Source organism: Bombus fervidus, chromosome 3 (assembly GCF_041682495.2).
Source record: "Bombus fervidus isolate BK054 chromosome 3, iyBomFerv1, whole genome shotgun sequence".
NCBI classification, from domain to species: Eukaryota; Metazoa; Arthropoda; class Insecta; order Hymenoptera; family Apidae; genus Bombus; species Bombus fervidus.
Window position 1 is genome coordinate 7,502,920 of NC_091519.1, and position 16,537 is coordinate 7,519,456.

Sequence of the window (16,537 nt, forward strand, 5' to 3'; positions counted from 1 at the left end):
TTACTTAAGAGAGAGCTGTTACTTTTTACAGTTTAAGTTCAGTATTTTATGGTGAAATTAATGTATTATGATAGAAAAGGATCAATGACCGTGAAGTATTAAAAATTTATAATTTGTAATTGTTTTTGTTAAAAAGAAGTTACTTCAATTTTTTTCATTCCATAAAACAAAGAAGTAGTATATAAGATGTACAGTTTCTGTTACAATTTCAAATATAGTGAATGTTCTACCTGAGATTATATCTTAACAATTTTCCTTAAAGTTCTTAAATATTAAAAAATTGTAGCATATATTACTATGCTATATTCTTAAGATTCTTCTTACAATTTTTCTTCTACTGATTTCACTGAAGGTCGTCAATTATGGTTATAAATGACTGATATCTTTAAGCAATTTATAAATAAATATATTTAGATCTTACAAATGGACAATATTCAATCTGAAACAATGTAAGTTTTTGAATAAACAACATTCTTCAAGTTGTTATTTATATATGAAAATATATTTATATGTATTTTATCAATTTTTAATAACTTAATGTTTTGTCAATATTTGTGTATTTGAGAATTCTAATTGAGATAAATTGTTTAGAAATTTCTTTTAGATAAACAATTTAATACAGTTTATAAAAAAGTAAATTATTGTAAATGCAAATTGTACTTTTCAGAAAAGATGCACATAACATAGTCGATACTAATTTACCTGAAGTTATGGCAGGCTTAGAAATGCTTACAGTAAATGCAAATTTATCATCTTCAGAAAACAAGCAAAGACTCAGAAAAAGAATACCTGCAACTGAATCTAATGACAATCTTAATAGAAGGTACAACAATATTTATAACACAATGTCAATTTTGATAAGTTAATTGTAATTTTATTGCATAATATATATATTATTAGATGCAGTTTAAGACCAAGGAAAAGATCATGCTCAGAAATGGAAGATAATAGTAGAAAAAGTAAATGTCAGACAGAAGAAATTGATTGTAAAGAATATTATTTAAATAAAAATTTAAAAAGAAGATTAAATAATTTGGAAACAATTTATGAAGAAAAAGATGAAACAAGTGAATGTATTACATACATGAGTGTAAAGAGGTACAAACGTATGATTCAGTTCCAAGAACAACCTACAGATAATAAGTTAAAGAAAAGAAGGGCAAAAATTAAAAAAGTATTTGGGTCAAAAATTAATTTCAAACGAAGACGTGCATCAATGCAGACGTTGCTTGATAAATTAAATGGTATTAGAGTAGAATCACCTGCAAAAGTTGAAAATGAGATAAAGTAAGAAGATGTAAAAACATTAAGTTGTATAAGAAATTTTTTTACAATTAAAATGGAACAGTAAGAAAAGAAATTATCTTTTTTTTAACGATACTTTATGATTTGTTTATAACATTTTATCAATTCTTTACATGAATACTGTATATGATAAAGTAAACACTACTAAGAAAGTTATGTATTCCTAAAAACAAATTTTTATATTAAAACGATAATTAAAATTATCTTAAAAACAATATAATTTGTAAATTTATATTTCAAAATTTTTTTTTAGTTATATACATATTTACTAAATTTTGATTATTTAGTGTATTTACATCATAACATCTTTATGTATATAAAGTAGTTTATATTTATATATGAATGTCTGGATGTTCAACATTTATCTTTTACACGTTCATCAATGAAATGTACGGAATAAATACATATATGTTTAATAAAATTAAATATATATTGAACAATAATGGAAAGTTCAATGAATTTTAAAATCAGTATACAATAAAAGACTGTATATATTAAAAAATAATATGAATATTTATTTTTAAAAAATCGTTTTTTAACGATAAAAATAATAACTATTATATTCTTCGTGATAAATATACTATATTTTGTATTACAAATTATTTACAATTGTAAGAATGCTACAGAAGATATAAAAATGATTAGTTTCAATCAGAAAGAATAGTTTCATAGATGTAAGAAATAATCAACTTAAATAAATATTTACATATAATTGTAAATGTCAAGATTAAAATTTATAATATGTCTTTATTCTTTATTAGTATTCTGTTTTCACGGCACATTTTGTTGAAGATTTTGGACATTGAGAATATTCTCTCAACATGCCTTTGGTCTCTTCATATTCTTTACTATCAAGTTTTGCACAAGCACATCTATATTCCTTAGAATTTGGAGATTCAAACAACATTCTTGGTACACCAATCCAATCTCTTTCTATTCCTCCACTAGAAATAAAAGATAGTATTGATTTCAACAAAATTCTAGATTTTTACACATTGTGGCTACCTCTTTTTAGTACACCATACTACAGTTCCAGAATCTGACTTCCATTCTATGTTACATGGAGGAAACATTTTCTTTTTATGTGCTTCTTCAAATTGCTTCTCTTTTGCATCTATTAATATTTTTTGTACATTATGAGATTCCTCAGTTGGGGAACCATCTTCATTATAATATCTGCCATTTAATTTTCCTATTTAAAAAGAGTAAGGTAATAAAATAATTGTGAAATAAACACTTAGTTTCTAGGTACCTTTATAAATATAGTTTTTATTGTAAAATTGGACCCAATCATTCAGTGCTTTAACTTGCTGTATAGATAATGAAGAGATGTCATCTGTTAAGCCCTCATCATTAAATTCTCCAGTAATAAATGCTAAAGATGCATCACGACCTGTGAATATATAAATACATACATATATATGTGATTTGTAAGTACATTGACACATGTAATCTTATAAAAGATTATACCAGTGAATACATGATAAGTTGCACCAGGACCATAATGTTTTGCACCTTTTGTGACATCAAAAATTTGACCTAGTATTGAAATGTATAAACCATCTTTCAAATTTGTATATTTCTTAAGTTCATTTGATGTAAATACTTTCTGATTTGCATCTTTGTTTAACTCTATATTTGATTTTTTAAGACCAGAGTACACATTTTTAGTAATATTTAACCATTTATCCAAAAAATTAAATTTGATGCCATTCAAACAATCATTTGAGTATAATAAAATAGATGCAAATAATGGTAATAACCAAACATACTTAGGTAACATAATTCTTTTAACAAAATTTTAAGCAGATTCGTTAATAAATTAATAGTTTTTGGAATGTAGATGTTATGCACGCTGTAAGTAAAAAATTTAATAATGAAGAAAATGAGAAATTAAAAAATTAACGTAAATGTTTATGTTTCCCTTTCATGTGATAAAATATTAAAATGAATTTGAGGTAATGATCATAATCTAAACATAAAAAGTTTTTAATTATTGAATCTAATCTACTATCATACTTTTTACATAATTTTTTGTGGAAAAAACAAAGAGATATACTATATCAGAATATGTGAATATATTTTTGGGACAACTTCTTATTTAGTACTTACTGCCTTATGATGCATCAGTGGTAGATGTCCTTAAATAAATCGGCGGGCTATATAAATTTTTCTTTGATGAATTAAATAATTTTTATTTTAATAATTTAGTACGTATTATATTTTATTATATTTTATGAAAGTACATATGCAGTGATGCGTATTTAAATAAATGTTTGTTTTTCTATATGGTAAACAAGTATATTAAATTGTTTTAAGAAGGTATTACGCTTAATCAAAATATTATTAATCATATTGATATTTTTAAATAATAAACTATATGTATTATAGTATTTCGGATTTGTAAATTACTAGGTAGAAAATGATAAATAAAATCATTAAATGCAATTAAATTAGGAATTATATCTATTGACACATAATTTTAATAGAAAAATACGAAGATTCCATATTATTGTGTGAATAAATACAAAAATTATATGAAGATGACAGATACACTTAAACATACCGTTTAACCAAATCTACTTAAACATCCCAAAAAAAGAATTGTATATGGGAGAAACGTTAGGAATGATTTATGATTACTTAAATGTACTAGCGGAAAATATCCTTGAGCAACCAATGCACATGATCTCTACCATACGATCTCTTTAGAGTAAGGATAAGATGACGCACAGAGAGGGAAGCGGGACAATGCACGCAGGGCGGAAGTGAGAAACCACTCGTTGCAAATGGCAGACGTATGATAGTGTCTACTTATTTTTCTGGTATAGTTGTGCCAGTGGGTTACAATTATTCGTGGTCGTATATCGTAACGGGCTTTAAGATTGAATATTGTCGCATTGGTAATTGTTATTAATAGAAGAATTCAACAGTGATGGCGAAGTTAGTGGACGTTTGGCGGGACGATGACCCGGTCGATTTGACACGAAGACAAATGCCGTTCATTGTCGATGAGAATCTTACGGTGAATATAATCTTCTTCTATCATTTGTTTCTTAATTACAGTTTGTGGTTACTAAAAGCTTAAAGTTCAACAGGACTTACGTAATGGCATCCCATGATATTTCCGACTTAACCTAAACGTGGCAATGAATGCATGCTTATACCATAATTAATTCGGTGTGTTATGTTTGATATCAGTGCTCTGCTTAATATTTACTGATTACTGCGACTTCATAGAATTGAAATTTTCGTAATCATTTCTAATCTTTATTTGTACACACGCGTTTATCTTGATTTTGAAGTTATTTGTTTTCTTTTTGGAAAAAAGAATGTCAAAATGATTTGTTTTTTTTACTCTTTGATTAAATACCATTGAACAAGTGGAAATAAACATGAAAATATGAACTATAAATTCAGTGATAAAAATGTTGATGATATACTATATTTTTATTTCATATATAAGAAAGACTAAAATAGATACAAATATATAATTTTAATAAAATATCCTATATATATTTCATTTGTTAATTGTAATTTTTCAAATTACTCAATTTAATTTTTTTCTAATTACACAAATTACCCAATTGCACTAAACAATTATTAATTGTTTAATAATTACATAAAGTTTATATTTTCCATGTAAAATGATATATATATAGATACATACATACAGTGTTGTGAATAATTATAAACTCAAACACTTTTTCTGTTTTCTTTGTCTAAGATTTCTGACTGATCATGTTTGGATATATTTATAATTAGACAAAACTTTTGTATGTAAATAATTTCTTGTATTTTATCTGTAAATACAAACTGGTTGTTCAATGTTATAAAGCTAGACTCATATATTATTATATTATAAATTATATGTTTAGAATATATTATAAATTAAATATATAATTAGAGTATATTATAAAAAGAATATGTTTTTTTTTCATAAGTACAGTTTAGCTTTAATGTTCAAGAAAGAATAAAATTAAATTTAATCTTATAATGTAGTATTTAATTTTCTGTAGATGGTTATGGATATAAATGGTTTAGGAGCAATCTGTGATAGTCCATTAGTTTATGGTAAAGAACTGGATGAATTTACGAGAAAACTTAATATGCTTACAAAAGAAGAAATTAAGGCCTCATTTGAAGTAACATGCAAGGATATGCTTGCAATCTTAGGCCAAGCTGTACCATGTGTTGGTTGCAGAAGAAGGTATAATAAAACATTTAAATAATATATATATATATATATTGAATGTGTTAATTTTTTATATTAATTAGTATTGTATACATTTAGTGTTGAGAGATTATTCTATGATTTGATGAAATCAGGACATCCAGCATTAGATCCACTAGTGATTACACCTGAAGGTTTATTATCAATAAAAGATGATGTTTTAGAATCACCGCAGTTGCTCTGTACAATGTTGCAAGGACACAGGTAATACAATATATATGAATATATATTGCTTGAATATATTAGAGATATTCAATAATTCTAATATTTACTATAGCACTAGGTTAAACAGTTTAGTTGAAGGCCAACCTAGAAATAAAAAATCACGGAGATGTGTATTACATTCATTAGAAATTCAGCGTATGAGACCTCCTCCAAGTGCATGGAAAGAAGTATGGGATTGCATGGATCATTCATGTCGTTTAGCACTTTCATTGATTGAAAGTAATAGCCTTGAGGCTACTTTGGATACGTATTTACGTAAACATCGGTAAGTTCATAAATTTTTATGATTGTCTACAAAAATTTTTGTATCATATCTACAATTATAGATTTTGTGGCGAATGTCGGACAAAGGTATTGCTGGCATTTTCTCTGTTAACAACAGAGCCTGAACCAGAAAAAGAAAAAGGCTATGTTGCTTCTTTATATTATGGGATCAGACGTTGCATACGTGATAGACATGTACATATACCTACGAATCCATATTTTATGGATAATCTTATGGGACGTATACAGCCAGAATTGATGGGGAGGTATAGAACTGCAAGATATTATCATTCATAATTATATTTTGTAATTCAGTTATGAAGTAGCTTTTAAATTACAGGGAACGACATGCAAAAACGTTAGAAATTGCTCAGGAAGAAGTACTTACATGTCTAGCAATGTGTGTTGCTGAACGCTTGCATAGAATTCATAGACGATTAAGAGAAGAGGAAACTGTATGCAAAGTATTAGCTGCTGTTGCAGTAGATGCATTATCTAGGAATTTTCAAGTATAATTGATAATGAAATTTTATATTACTAAATTAATAGAATTACTTGTAAATGATTATGTGATTCTGCACAGATGGCTGTAGAAGTCAAACAAGGTATTTCTCAACTAGAACTTCTCTATGAAGAATTAACAAGAGAAGAAATAGCAAAACAACAGAGACGAGAAAAGTTACGTTTAAAACGCAAAAAGAAGAAAGAACGACGATATGAGATAGAAGAAAAAGAAAATACATGTGATGTATGCTATTATCTGTAAATTTAGACTTCCCAAATTTATGTATTTAATATTCTGACATAAATTAATTATTATTAGTGTTCAAGCAAAAAGCAAAGTGGTAGTAGCGATACGCCTTGTGTTTGTGGGGATTCAAAACCCACAACGCAAAACATAGATCAACATAAGGTAGATAGACTATTATTATATTTCTTTACTTAATTATAAATGTATCTATCTATTATTATTAATCATTGTTTGTTTATTGCAGTTACAAGTATTAGATCCAAAAAATAAGGGACCACCTACATGTAAATGCCCAGACTGTGTAAAAAAATCGAAGTCTGGTATATCACGATCACAAAGTCAAACACAATTAGCATTCCCCAAAAAGTCATCAAATATGCAAAAAAATACAATTAAAAAACATTCTGAATTAAAGACCAAAATTCCTGCAAATCAAACAAAGAAAAGTAATATACCTGTCAAAAACCTTTCTGAAGAAGAATTATTTGATGCGTGTGAATCGTGTAAGGTAATAATTTAATGTGTCAATACATGTTCTAAATATCGTTTATCGTGCGTTATAAGATTTAAATATCTTTTATTGTACAGGATCTTTCGGAAAAGATTGAAAATGATCATTGGCATAATCTAGGAGATTATAAAGATTCAATGACTAAAGGAATAGTAGATGCTTGGATTGGAAAACCAAGTAAGAGATGTAATATGTGGATAGAAATGAAGAAACGTTTCGAATTGTCAATCTCAGAAAGGAAAAGTCGTTCTTCAAGTGAACAATCGTCGCAAGATTGTGGTTATTCGTCGGAGCATAACATTAGCAGTTCTTCCCTTCCTAGTACTCCAGAAGGATCGGAAGTAGCTTGTAGCGATGGATGTTGTAACCATGAGAGGGACTGTCACGATATAAGACCATCTGAAAAACTTGTTCATTCCAGTTCTAGTATCTCGTTGTTAAAGGAAAGGGGTGGGGGTTTAACACTTACACAAATGTTAGAAGTAAGTGCGTAAGTTGTTCTAATTCAGAACTTCATCTAGGACTTTGTTTTTATATCTAATATGATTTGTTTCTTTTTAGGATTCTTATTTATCAGGCGACGAAGAAAAAGAAAGTTATATTCCAGCTGAGGAAGTATTGGAATTTAAATCTCGAATGTGCCAAGTCCTTGAAAAGCGACAAGAACTGCGTCAAACACTGAGAAGACGTTTTGCTATTTTATGCAGTCATCACAAACCCTTTACCATTCCTAATTAAGAATTCCTACTAGGTACAGTTACTTAATAGGATACAATCTTTCTTTTTTATATTGATTTACTGCCAGTAGATAAACAGGAGTGCAATAGATGTATTTCATATAACTGTTATCATTGGATGTCAAACTTCCTATGTGAATAAGATATTGTTGAAGATATACATCGTACAAACATCGTATGGTATGGTTTATCTGTAAGCAAAGAATTGCATCTAATAAACTAGAGGTACCAAGAAACAATTATGCCTTGAATTCTGTTTTCTATGTAGCTGAATTTATAAAACTAAAAGACATTTGTAGGTCAAAAATGTAACTGTAAATGAATGAAAGCAAAGTTTATAGTCAAATATTAATTCTGAAAACTGAATTAAAAGAAATACATATGAACTGTCGCATTAATGCACAAATATTTGTCAGTGATCAGAATTATGAGACTGATTTCTACATGCTTGTATGTATGATTAAATGTTAATGATAATTTTTGTGAGTATGTATTGGTCATAAAATATGACGAATAACGATCAACTGCACGTAGTAAATAATTGTATAAATTACTATGTACTTTTAAGAGGATTTTATTTTTTTGGATTTGTTTCCTTGCAAAATGAATGTAAATGCTGTAATAATAATATGGCCAAGAAATATTAAATATTAATACAAAATAAATATTATATTCCATTATGTATTATATTATTCCAAGTTATGTCTTTTTTGTACAATTTTCTATAATAATATAAAATATTTTGCTTTCTTCTCACACAATATATTACAAGAGTTTCATATTATACATTAGATAAAAGTATTAAATATATTTAAACTCCAATCTCAAATGTATTTTCTTATAAAAAAGTAAAATTATGCATATATATCGTTTTTCAGGTGCGACATATGCCGTGTGGAGCATTTAAATGGGAACACAGAAATATCTCCATTATTAATGGTCATATGAAAAGATTCAAGAGTTAAAAATTATACTGTTTAGTAATGGTAGATAAAATTTTTCCTGGAAGTCATTCTTTTATGAGATTTCAAGATCATCGTCGTCTGTTTTATTGGAACCATTTATTTTAATAGATTAATCAATCCATCTCGGTATTTCCTATAAAAAGGTAAAAGGTATTTATGTTTATGTATAAACTAACTATTGTTTAGTTCTAGTTTTAACTTTAATTTTGTCAATTATAATATATGAAAGACAAGGGAAGAAACGAAGTGGTATTGTCATGTTTACATTGTCTTTATCTTTTATACATTTGACAAAATTAAGGTTAAAACTAAAACTAAACTAATAGCTTTTGACATAAATAGGATAATATATTTTTATAGAGAATGAAGAAATGAATTGATTAATATATTAAAAAATATATGCTTTTATTAAAAAAGATTATGACAACCTTAAAATCCCATAAAAAAAATGATTTTCAGAAAAAATTTTATTTACTATTGTACGTGCCCTTCTAAATAATATAACTTTGTGCTTTGGAGATTTTTCAGACAACTGCTAGTAACAGAAATATTTCAGTGTTCCCATTTAAATAAAATACATCTATATATGTTTTTATGATTGATGTATAAAATACATCTATTAATGTACATTGAGGAATGACTAGTTTTAGTCGTGTATTATGCTTCTTTTCAAACTAGTTTTAGTTTAATAATCAACTTATTCATTATATTGCGCAAAGCATAAGCATGCATTTGTTCCACCAAAACCGAAAGCATTTTTTAATGCCACGCGTCTAGAGGTTGTATTCCAATTTTTCTTTATATTAGGAGCAAAATTTAAGGATGTTTCTGTATCCAAATTATGCAAATTTAATGTTGGTGGAATTACACTCTCTTTTATTGCCAGAATAGTAAAAACAGCTTCTAAGTTTCCTGCTGCACCTAACAAATGACCGTGTGCACCTTTTGTACTAGAGACAGTTACGTTTTTACTATGTTGTCCCATAAACGATTCTATAGCTTTCAGTTCAATACTATCACCTAAAGGAGTTGAAGTTGCATGTGCATTAATAAAAGTTATTTCTACAGTTTCTATACCGGCATCTTTCACTGCTCTGTCCATGGCTAATATAGCACCTGTACCATCTTCACTAGGTGCAGTCAAATGTGTTGCATCACCAGATAAACCATACCCTAACACTTCTGCATAAATATTAGCTTTTCTTTCAAGTGCATGATTTAATTCTTCCAACACTAGTATTGCAGCACCTTCTCCCATAACAAATCCATCCCTATCCTTATCAAACGGCCTTGATGCTTCATACGGAAAATCATTTTTGTTAGTACTCAATGCTCGAAGTCTACAAAAAGCAGCTATAGCAAGAGGACTGATGCATGCTTCTGCCCCACCACATATCATTACACTTGTTTCTCCCCCACGAATAAAACGAAATGCATCACCTAGAAATTGGTTATATTACATAATCATAGTAAACATAAAATATTTTTGGTCTTTGTTCAAACTTATAATACCAATTGCATGTGCTCCAGTTGCACATGCTGTTGACACAGAATGATTCGGGCCACGAAGACCATATTTAATACTAATTTGTCCTGCAGCCATATTTGTTAATATTCTTGGCACAAAATAAGGACTAACTTTGTTATATCCTTTTTTTAAGGCTTCATATGTTGTGCATACATCAATTAAATCTATCATTCCAATTCCTACTGCTACTCCTGTATCTCGTTTATCAGTTTCATTGTTTGGTTTCCAATTTGCATCATTTAATGCTTCTTCTGTAGCTATCAAAGCATAAGGAGTAGCTGGGCACATTGTACGTAACTCACTTTTTGTAAAATATGAATTGATATCCAATTCATTAGGACCACTTCCTTTAGGTACTAATGCAGCTATCAAAATATTATTGTATTATATACAGGATAATTCACAAATGCATACTTTAGATGTTGAATGTACACATTAAAATAAATAAGAAACGTAATATAAACATGTATTCTACATAATTGCTTACTTTAGCATTGAATGTATATATTGCAGAAATATTGTCATGTCTCGAATCAGATAGAGTTTTAGAGAATCAATATTATGTCCTTGCAAGTTCATTATTTATGAATTGTAGAAGTGGAAATAAGAAAAATTATAAACTTTACATAGATTAAAATGTTTCAGTTGTGTATACAACAATATTAAGACTTGCAATGTATATATTAAGATACAGGACAGACTTTAAACATTTTCCTTGATCATCTGTAACTCAAAAACTAAAGTACATAAGACTTGTGTTCATATGATGTCTTTTACTTATTTCAATGTATAGATTCATTCCCTGAAGTATGGATATGTATTTATGAATCACCCTATATATTGGAAATTTATTATAGAATGTAAAAATTTGAGATATTTATACAAATTTACTTAGAACATATAAATACTTACCAACTTTGCAAGGTAGCTTGTCATATTCCGGATTAGTCAACTTGGTGATACCTGATTTAGAATTAATAAGTGCTTGCCAAGCATTTTGTACACCAATTCCCAGAGGACATACTATACCCATTCCCGTAATAACAACTCGCCGTTTGCATCTTGCAGCGGTTGTTAATCTACGATTAATAATAACAAGCGGAGTAAACATTGGACCGATAAGAATAAGTATTTGAAAGAAATATATAGTTTAACTTTGGTTTAGGGAACATAAAATTATTGACTTATTTTTTGTTATTTAATATTTTTCGCCGTAGAGAATTAAAAAATGCTAGCCTTAATTCTAGAAATTTAGCGGTTCAGGAATTATGTGTATATAAAACCGAGCATTTTTAGCGTATTGTACAGGTTAGTATGACACCATATTGTTTCTATCCATCATGTGATTGGTCCGTACAGATGAGCATTGAATTGAACTTCACCGAATATTAGTTTGTATAGGTTTGTATATACAAATATAATCGGTCGCCTCATGGCGCGATGTCTGGAGAATAAAACGTAACTCAAACCCAAATGTATAAAAGTCTACGTGCCCAAACCTAATCCAATACTCATGATTTAAAATCCCGCCACCCACGTGCATTTGTTTACAGCCAGCGACTCCACTCATTGGACGAATCATGGATAGAAGCCAACATGGCCTCAAAGTAACGTGTAAAATACGCTAAACTTCTGTGCTAAAAACGCTAAATTTTTCATATACATAACTTTCAAATTGCTAGATTCCTAATGTTAAGATTTGCATTTTCGGATTCTATGCGTCAAAAACTGTTATAATATATATAAAAAAGAGACAATAATTTTATGTCCCCTAAACTGAAGTACAGCTAAATATATTAAGGTTATATATTATTATATCATTACTTTTTACTAGGAAAAATTCAATATATTGCGTTTTACAGAAGTCTCTTTTATGTTCATTTTATATATAATAATTAGCAACAAATATAATATAAATACCAAGTAATCCTTTAAATATATGCAATAAGAATATTTTTGTAGAATACAATAGATATATAACTAAATATGACACTAAAATCTATAATCCCTAGTATTTATTTAATGTTAATTTTATAAAATTGATTTTATATATTTAATAATAAAATGAAATTTTGTTACTGTTATCTATAGTTAACTTTTTATGAATGTGAAATAAATTGTTTTATATGTATAATACTAAAATATTTGCATATACGTACAATATGTATATTTGTATATATATCGTTGAATATGATTTATCTTTTATGATTATTTGTAGTGTTATTGGATGGGTATTATGTTACTATTATAACCATTATATTAATTTATTTAATTATTATGTTCTTATCAAATATCATAGAAAATGTTTTAGTTGAGTATGATAAATTCTAAGAAGATCGTTTTATTCTGTTTGAATAAACAGTTATAAAAATTACTTTAATGTGCAATATATAAACCGTACTATTACATTTTTTAAACTAAAATCATATTTTACAATTAAATAATATATTTGTTCACAATTATTTTTAGTAATAATAAAATATTTAAATAAACGATAAAATAGTTTATTAATTTATCAAGTAGTATGTAAAAGCTATTTCGGCTAACATTTTTTACTGTTTATTGAAATTAATTAGTAATTAATTCTAGAGCTTTTGTATCAACCGAATACATGATTGGAAGTAAATTCTGATTTTAAAAAATTTGGATGTGATTGTACTTCAATATGGCGAACCGCGACAAAGGACGCAAAAAGTGGGGAGAATTTTTACAAGGTACCTTGAAAAAAATTATTTCGCTGAATAATATAAATATCTTAATTTGTAATCCCGTGATTATATTTCGTGTGTACGTAATAAACACACATGCCCCTTTTCAATTCTGTTGGGTGCATTTACAGAGCTAACCTCACCAAACAAGCTAACCTAAAAATACAGCGGGAATTATGCTGTGATATGTTGTGAAATTTAACCAGTGTAAGAAGTAAATTTAGCATATATTATAATTTGTATTAAACTTTTCTAGAAATTGCAAATTTATCTGGAGTAGTTAAGGATTATATAACTTTTATTCCTAATTCTCGTAAATTGATAACTTCAGTTACTGTCAAGAGTGTCAACAATCACTATTAGTTATTGCACTTAGTAAAGTATTATATTTAACTAATAGCAATACTTAATTATCGTATATGAACGAATTTCAGTCATCTAATATGCTAAAATATTGGAAAAGACTATTATAGTTATAGGCATATTATACATATACCTCCAACCATAATTTAATAAATTTTAGAGTAATCATTTATGACTGAAATATATAACTTATATATGGAATATTAATGCTTTCATAAACAAGAATATTGTATTTATTCCTTATTCAATTTGTGATATGAATTATTTATTTATTTTTTTTCATAATATTTAGTATATATTACTATCGTGTAAGATTTAGCAATTTTAGTATGTTTTTTTTTAGATATATCTTTAAGTTTAATCTTTCACCTTAAACAGTGATAGTGTTTAAACATTGATTATGAACATATTATCATTTATTAAATTTCATTTATTATAATGCTATACATATTAATAAATAATTAATAACTTCAGACACAATTTCATTTATATTTAATTTATTCAACATATTATTTTTAATTTTGTATATACTTTAAATTAAATTAAATTATAATGTTGTAAAGATAAGTATAATATATTAAATAATTAAGATATACGTACTTTACTTAGAACATGTGAAATTTTATATTTCCAGATAATTCAAAATTGGAAGAGGATAGGTCAATAGGAATGAAAGGTGGAGGAAATAGAGCACCTCAAGCTTTATATAGGCCAGGAAGTGGACCTCTTCGAAAATCAGGAAGATCTACAGATGATTTAGATAGTGAAAATATTTCACGGGAGAAACCTAAATCCAGCTCCGTCCAACATCGTTTAAAACAGTCACAACTCAATAAATCCAACCAAAATCAAAATAATCCACCATCATCTCAAGTTGAAAATGTAACAGAAAAATTGAATGATCTAAATATTAACTACAGAAGCATTACAAACATTGAACAGGGACAAGGTTCTTCTCAAAATAGTAATTCTGGAGATTCAAGAAGGAAAACTAAGAAACCAGAACAGCTATTATATGTACCTAAAAAAGTAAAAGAAGCATTGGCTGAACAAGATGTAACAAATAGGTGAATTCCATAGAAAATAATTTTGTTTTATTATTAATGGGTTGAATAAAAATATAATTCTTATCTCTTAGATCTCCCAATCAAGGAGGTTGGGAACAGGATCAAGAGAGAGAGCATAGTGAAGATCGTGATTCTCATTCCAATCGTAGTCATAAAAGTGATAGTCAACGTAATCGATTAAGTGGTCATGGTAGAAGAGATAGCGAAAGTGGAAGTAAAAACCGAGATGAGCACGATAAAAGATATTCAGGTAATCGAAGAACTCGGCATGGTAATGAAAATGAAGAGCGTTGGCGATCTGATTCTCCTTTATCTAGCAGAGGTTATGGAAATAGGAAAGATAGTTGTCGTGAAGTTAGACAGGTTTGAAATAATAAATTGATATTTTGCATTGTTCAAAGAATTCCTTCATAAAACTAATTTACAATATTTATTTATTTAGGGTTCAGAACCTCTTTTTGCAACAACGAATCACTTAAATGATTTCAATCGTACTAGAGATACACGTAGTGTAGAACCTGCTGGACATCCAGAAAAGTTTCAAGGCAAACCACCATCAGGCAAATGGGGTGGTACTAAAGATAGTTTGCCAAAAAATATAAAAATAGAACACTTACCACCTAGATTTCAGAAAAAATACCTTTTGGATAATGGTTTGCCCTTACCACCAAGTTCCTCACCATCTGAAGATACATGGAATAGCAATAGTGCTTCATTTCAGGTAAAATTAATATTATCTTATAAAATTTGAATAAACTTTGTTAAATTTTTTGTTAAATATAAATTATCTTTTTAAAGGCACCATCAAACTATAATTTTCCACCTGCAATGCAACATTCACAAACGATGCAAAGTTTACCTCCATCTGGTCCATTACCTCCACAAACTAGCTGGTCTAATACAGCACCACCACGAGCTAGAGGTAGAGGTAGACTTAGACCAGAAGATTTAGAAAGTTCAACAAACGTTTTTAGGTGTGTTACACCTGATCAGTATTCAGCTCCAAGTTCCAGATCTCATACACCAAGCCAAGAATTTATGCAAAGGTATATTTCTGCAGGAACATAATTTATAAATGTGTATTATATTTTGTGATATTCTTAACATTGTATTTTATTATATGGACAATAGCAATTTAATATAATTTTCATATTTTTTAAAAGTAGATCTTACGATCGTCGTGGCAGTAATAGTACTATGTATACTAGTATGGAAAGTTTAAGTCGAGTAGATAGTTCAATGATACCACCACCATCATCGGCATCACCCGTTACTTCAATGTCCAGTGTAAACAAACGTCAAATTTCGCCAGAGAGTCATCGTCGAGGAATATCTCCATCTCCAGCTTTTCATCGCACTCAAACGTAATGATTATTTATAAATAAATATTTATCTTTCTAATATCTTTATTAATTATGTTTTGATTGTTTTAAGGCAACGGAGTAGCAATACATCTGAGCGTAATACAATACAAGAAAAAAAGAACGGTCAACAAAATTCAGGTGTCAGTTCATCAAAAGGTGAATCTATCAACACTGCATTAAATATATCGGCTGAATATCCATTTGTAAGTATTTCATTTTAAATACATTTATCATTGTGCAGAATATAATCGTATTTAAATACATGTATTATACATAGGATTGGAGTGAAGACGTTGAATTAAGTGAGAAGCTAGAAGCTGAGCGTGCAAGTCGTAGTTCATCTGTATTGAGTTTACGTGAAAATGTTAATGTGTCAGGAAATGAAACTACAACAAGTAATCATAGTCGACGCAAAAAAAAAAGACGTGAGAAGAAACACGCGGCAGATCGAGGGAGGTAAGAATTGCCAAAATTTATAGCTATTATTTATATACTTTACAATTTACATATTAAAA

At 28.0% G+C, this 16,537-nt stretch overlaps 5 protein-coding genes across 14 annotated transcripts in view; 3 read left to right on the forward strand and 2 right to left on the reverse strand.

Moving 5' to 3' along the window:
• Nucleotides 1–69: 69 nt before the first annotated feature.
• LOC139985457 (protein tantalus) lies at nucleotides 70–1,313 on the forward strand. 2 transcript variants are annotated; one of them, XM_071999893.1, is made up of 3 exons: nucleotides 70–95; nucleotides 668–823; nucleotides 901–1,313. In XM_071999893.1, exons 1-3 carry the CDS (start codon nucleotides 85–87, stop codon nucleotides 1,289–1,291), a joined length of 558 nt encoding a protein of 185 aa, XP_071855994.1. In that variant the 5' UTR covers nucleotides 70–84; the 3' UTR covers nucleotides 1,292–1,313. The 2 variants fall into 2 exon arrangements, with proteins under 2 accessions (XP_071855994.1, XP_071855996.1); XM_071999895.1 differs by lacking the exon at nucleotides 70–95 and adding an exon at nucleotides 105–449.
• A 549-nt stretch (nucleotides 1,314–1,862) lies between these two features.
• LOC139985686 (neuferricin) lies at nucleotides 1,863–4,009 on the reverse strand. 3 transcript variants are annotated; one of them, XM_072000302.1, is made up of 6 exons: nucleotides 3,872–4,009; nucleotides 3,418–3,464; nucleotides 2,776–3,160; nucleotides 2,558–2,698; nucleotides 2,311–2,497; nucleotides 1,863–2,249 (listed from the first exon to the last, which is right to left on the reverse strand). In XM_072000302.1, the coding sequence occupies exons 3-6, from the start codon at nucleotides 3,086–3,088 to the stop codon at nucleotides 2,063–2,065; spliced, it is 828 nt and encodes a 275-aa protein (XP_071856403.1). In that variant the 5' UTR covers nucleotides 3,089–3,160; nucleotides 3,418–3,464; nucleotides 3,872–4,009; the 3' UTR covers nucleotides 1,863–2,062. The 3 variants fall into 3 exon arrangements, with proteins under 3 accessions (XP_071856403.1, XP_071856402.1, XP_071856404.1); XM_072000301.1 differs by lacking the exon at nucleotides 3,872–4,009 and having other exon boundaries at nucleotides 3,418–3,560; XM_072000303.1 differs by lacking the exon at nucleotides 3,872–4,009 and having other exon boundaries at nucleotides 3,325–3,424.
• Nucleotides 4,010–4,081: 72 nt separating this feature from the next.
• On the forward strand, nucleotides 4,082–9,109 carry LOC139985684 (gametogenetin-binding protein 2-like). 3 transcript variants are annotated; one of them, XM_072000295.1, is made up of 11 exons: nucleotides 4,082–4,330; nucleotides 5,325–5,515; nucleotides 5,600–5,743; nucleotides 5,817–6,029; nucleotides 6,091–6,294; nucleotides 6,369–6,537; nucleotides 6,612–6,776; nucleotides 6,852–6,941; nucleotides 7,024–7,287; nucleotides 7,368–7,772; nucleotides 7,852–9,109. In XM_072000295.1, exons 1-11 carry the CDS (start codon nucleotides 4,241–4,243, stop codon nucleotides 8,026–8,028), a joined length of 2,112 nt encoding a protein of 703 aa, XP_071856396.1. In that variant the 5' UTR covers nucleotides 4,082–4,240; the 3' UTR covers nucleotides 8,029–9,109. The 3 variants fall into 3 exon arrangements, with proteins under 3 accessions (XP_071856396.1, XP_071856397.1, XP_071856398.1); XM_072000296.1 differs by having other exon boundaries at nucleotides 4,088–4,330; nucleotides 5,308–5,515; XM_072000297.1 differs by having other exon boundaries at nucleotides 4,089–4,330; nucleotides 5,350–5,515.
• A 310-nt stretch (nucleotides 9,110–9,419) lies between these two features.
• On the reverse strand, nucleotides 9,420–12,034 carry LOC139985685 (3-oxoacyl-[acyl-carrier-protein] synthase, mitochondrial). 2 transcript variants are annotated; one of them, XM_072000299.1, is made up of 3 exons: nucleotides 11,433–12,034; nucleotides 10,505–10,777; nucleotides 9,420–10,432 (listed from the first exon to the last, which is right to left on the reverse strand). In XM_072000299.1, exons 1-3 carry the CDS (start codon nucleotides 11,629–11,631, stop codon nucleotides 9,690–9,692), a joined length of 1,215 nt encoding a protein of 404 aa, XP_071856400.1. In that variant the 5' UTR covers nucleotides 11,632–12,034; the 3' UTR covers nucleotides 9,420–9,689. The 2 variants fall into 2 exon arrangements, with proteins under 2 accessions (XP_071856400.1, XP_071856399.1); XM_072000298.1 differs by having other exon boundaries at nucleotides 10,505–10,885; nucleotides 11,433–12,028.
• A 1,077-nt stretch (nucleotides 12,035–13,111) lies between these two features.
• Nucleotides 13,112–16,537, forward strand: part of LOC139985682 (telomerase-binding protein EST1A) — a 138,939-nt gene continuing 135,513 nt past the window's right edge. For 2 of the 4 annotated variants that reach the window (XM_072000291.1, XM_072000294.1), the window contains exons 1-8: nucleotides 13,112–13,234; nucleotides 14,226–14,658; nucleotides 14,730–15,021; nucleotides 15,101–15,379; nucleotides 15,457–15,704; nucleotides 15,822–16,022; nucleotides 16,093–16,225; nucleotides 16,300–16,478. In XM_072000291.1, the coding sequence (XP_071856392.1) occupies nucleotides 13,186–13,234; nucleotides 14,226–14,658; nucleotides 14,730–15,021; nucleotides 15,101–15,379; nucleotides 15,457–15,704; nucleotides 15,822–16,022; nucleotides 16,093–16,225; nucleotides 16,300–16,478 (1,814 nt within the window). In that variant the 5' untranslated portion in view covers nucleotides 13,112–13,185. Of the gene's footprint in view, nucleotides 13,235–13,333; nucleotides 13,436–14,225; nucleotides 14,659–14,729; nucleotides 15,022–15,100; nucleotides 15,380–15,456; nucleotides 15,705–15,821; nucleotides 16,023–16,092; nucleotides 16,226–16,299; nucleotides 16,479–16,537 lie in introns of those variants that run through there. The other 2 variants (XM_072000292.1, XM_072000293.1) reach the window with 2 other exon arrangements.

What these genes read in the sequence shown, in the direction of transcription:
- LOC139985685 (XM_072000298.1), bottom strand. Translation starts at nt 11,631, where the DNA reads ATGTTTACTCCGCTTGTTATTATTAATCGTAGATTAACAACCGCTGCA. An exon ending in CAAGCTACCTTGCAAAGTTG is followed by an intron (nt 10,886 to 11,432) that starts GTAAGTATTTAT and finishes ATATTTTGATAG; the next exon opens with CTGCATTAGTACCTAAAGGA. An exon ending in AACTGGAGCACATGCAATTG is followed by an intron (nt 10,433 to 10,504) that starts GTATTATAAGTT and finishes ACCAATTTCTAG; the next exon opens with GTGATGCATTTCGTTTTATT.
- LOC139985684 (XM_072000295.1), top strand. Translation starts at nt 4,241, where the DNA reads ATGGCGAAGTTAGTGGACGTTTGGCGGGACGATGACCCGGTCGATTTG. An exon ending in TGTGTTGGTTGCAGAAGAAG is followed by an intron (nt 5,516 to 5,599) that starts GTATAATAAAAC and finishes GTATACATTTAG; the next exon opens with TGTTGAGAGATTATTCTATG. An exon ending in CAGCCAGAATTGATGGGGAG is followed by an intron (nt 6,295 to 6,368) that starts GTATAGAACTGC and finishes TTTAAATTACAG; the next exon opens with GGAACGACATGCAAAAACGT.
- LOC139985686 (XM_072000302.1), bottom strand. Translation starts at nt 3,088, where the DNA reads ATGTTACCTAAGTATGTTTGGTTATTACCATTATTTGCATCTATTTTA. An exon ending in TAAAAACTATATTTATAAAG is followed by an intron (nt 2,498 to 2,557) that starts GTACCTAGAAAC and finishes CTTTTTAAATAG; the next exon opens with GAAAATTAAATGGCAGATAT. An exon ending in GTATGGTGTACTAAAAAGAG is followed by an intron (nt 2,250 to 2,310) that starts GTAGCCACAATG and finishes TTTTATTTCTAG; the next exon opens with TGGAGGAATAGAAAGAGATT.
- LOC139985457 (XM_071999895.1), top strand. Translation starts at nt 424, where the DNA reads ATGGACAATATTCAATCTGAAACAAT. An exon ending in AATATTCAATCTGAAACAAT is followed by an intron (nt 450 to 667) that starts GTAAGTTTTTGA and finishes TGTACTTTTCAG; the next exon opens with AAAAGATGCACATAACATAG. An exon ending in AATGACAATCTTAATAGAAG is followed by an intron (nt 824 to 900) that starts GTACAACAATAT and finishes ATATATTATTAG; the next exon opens with ATGCAGTTTAAGACCAAGGA.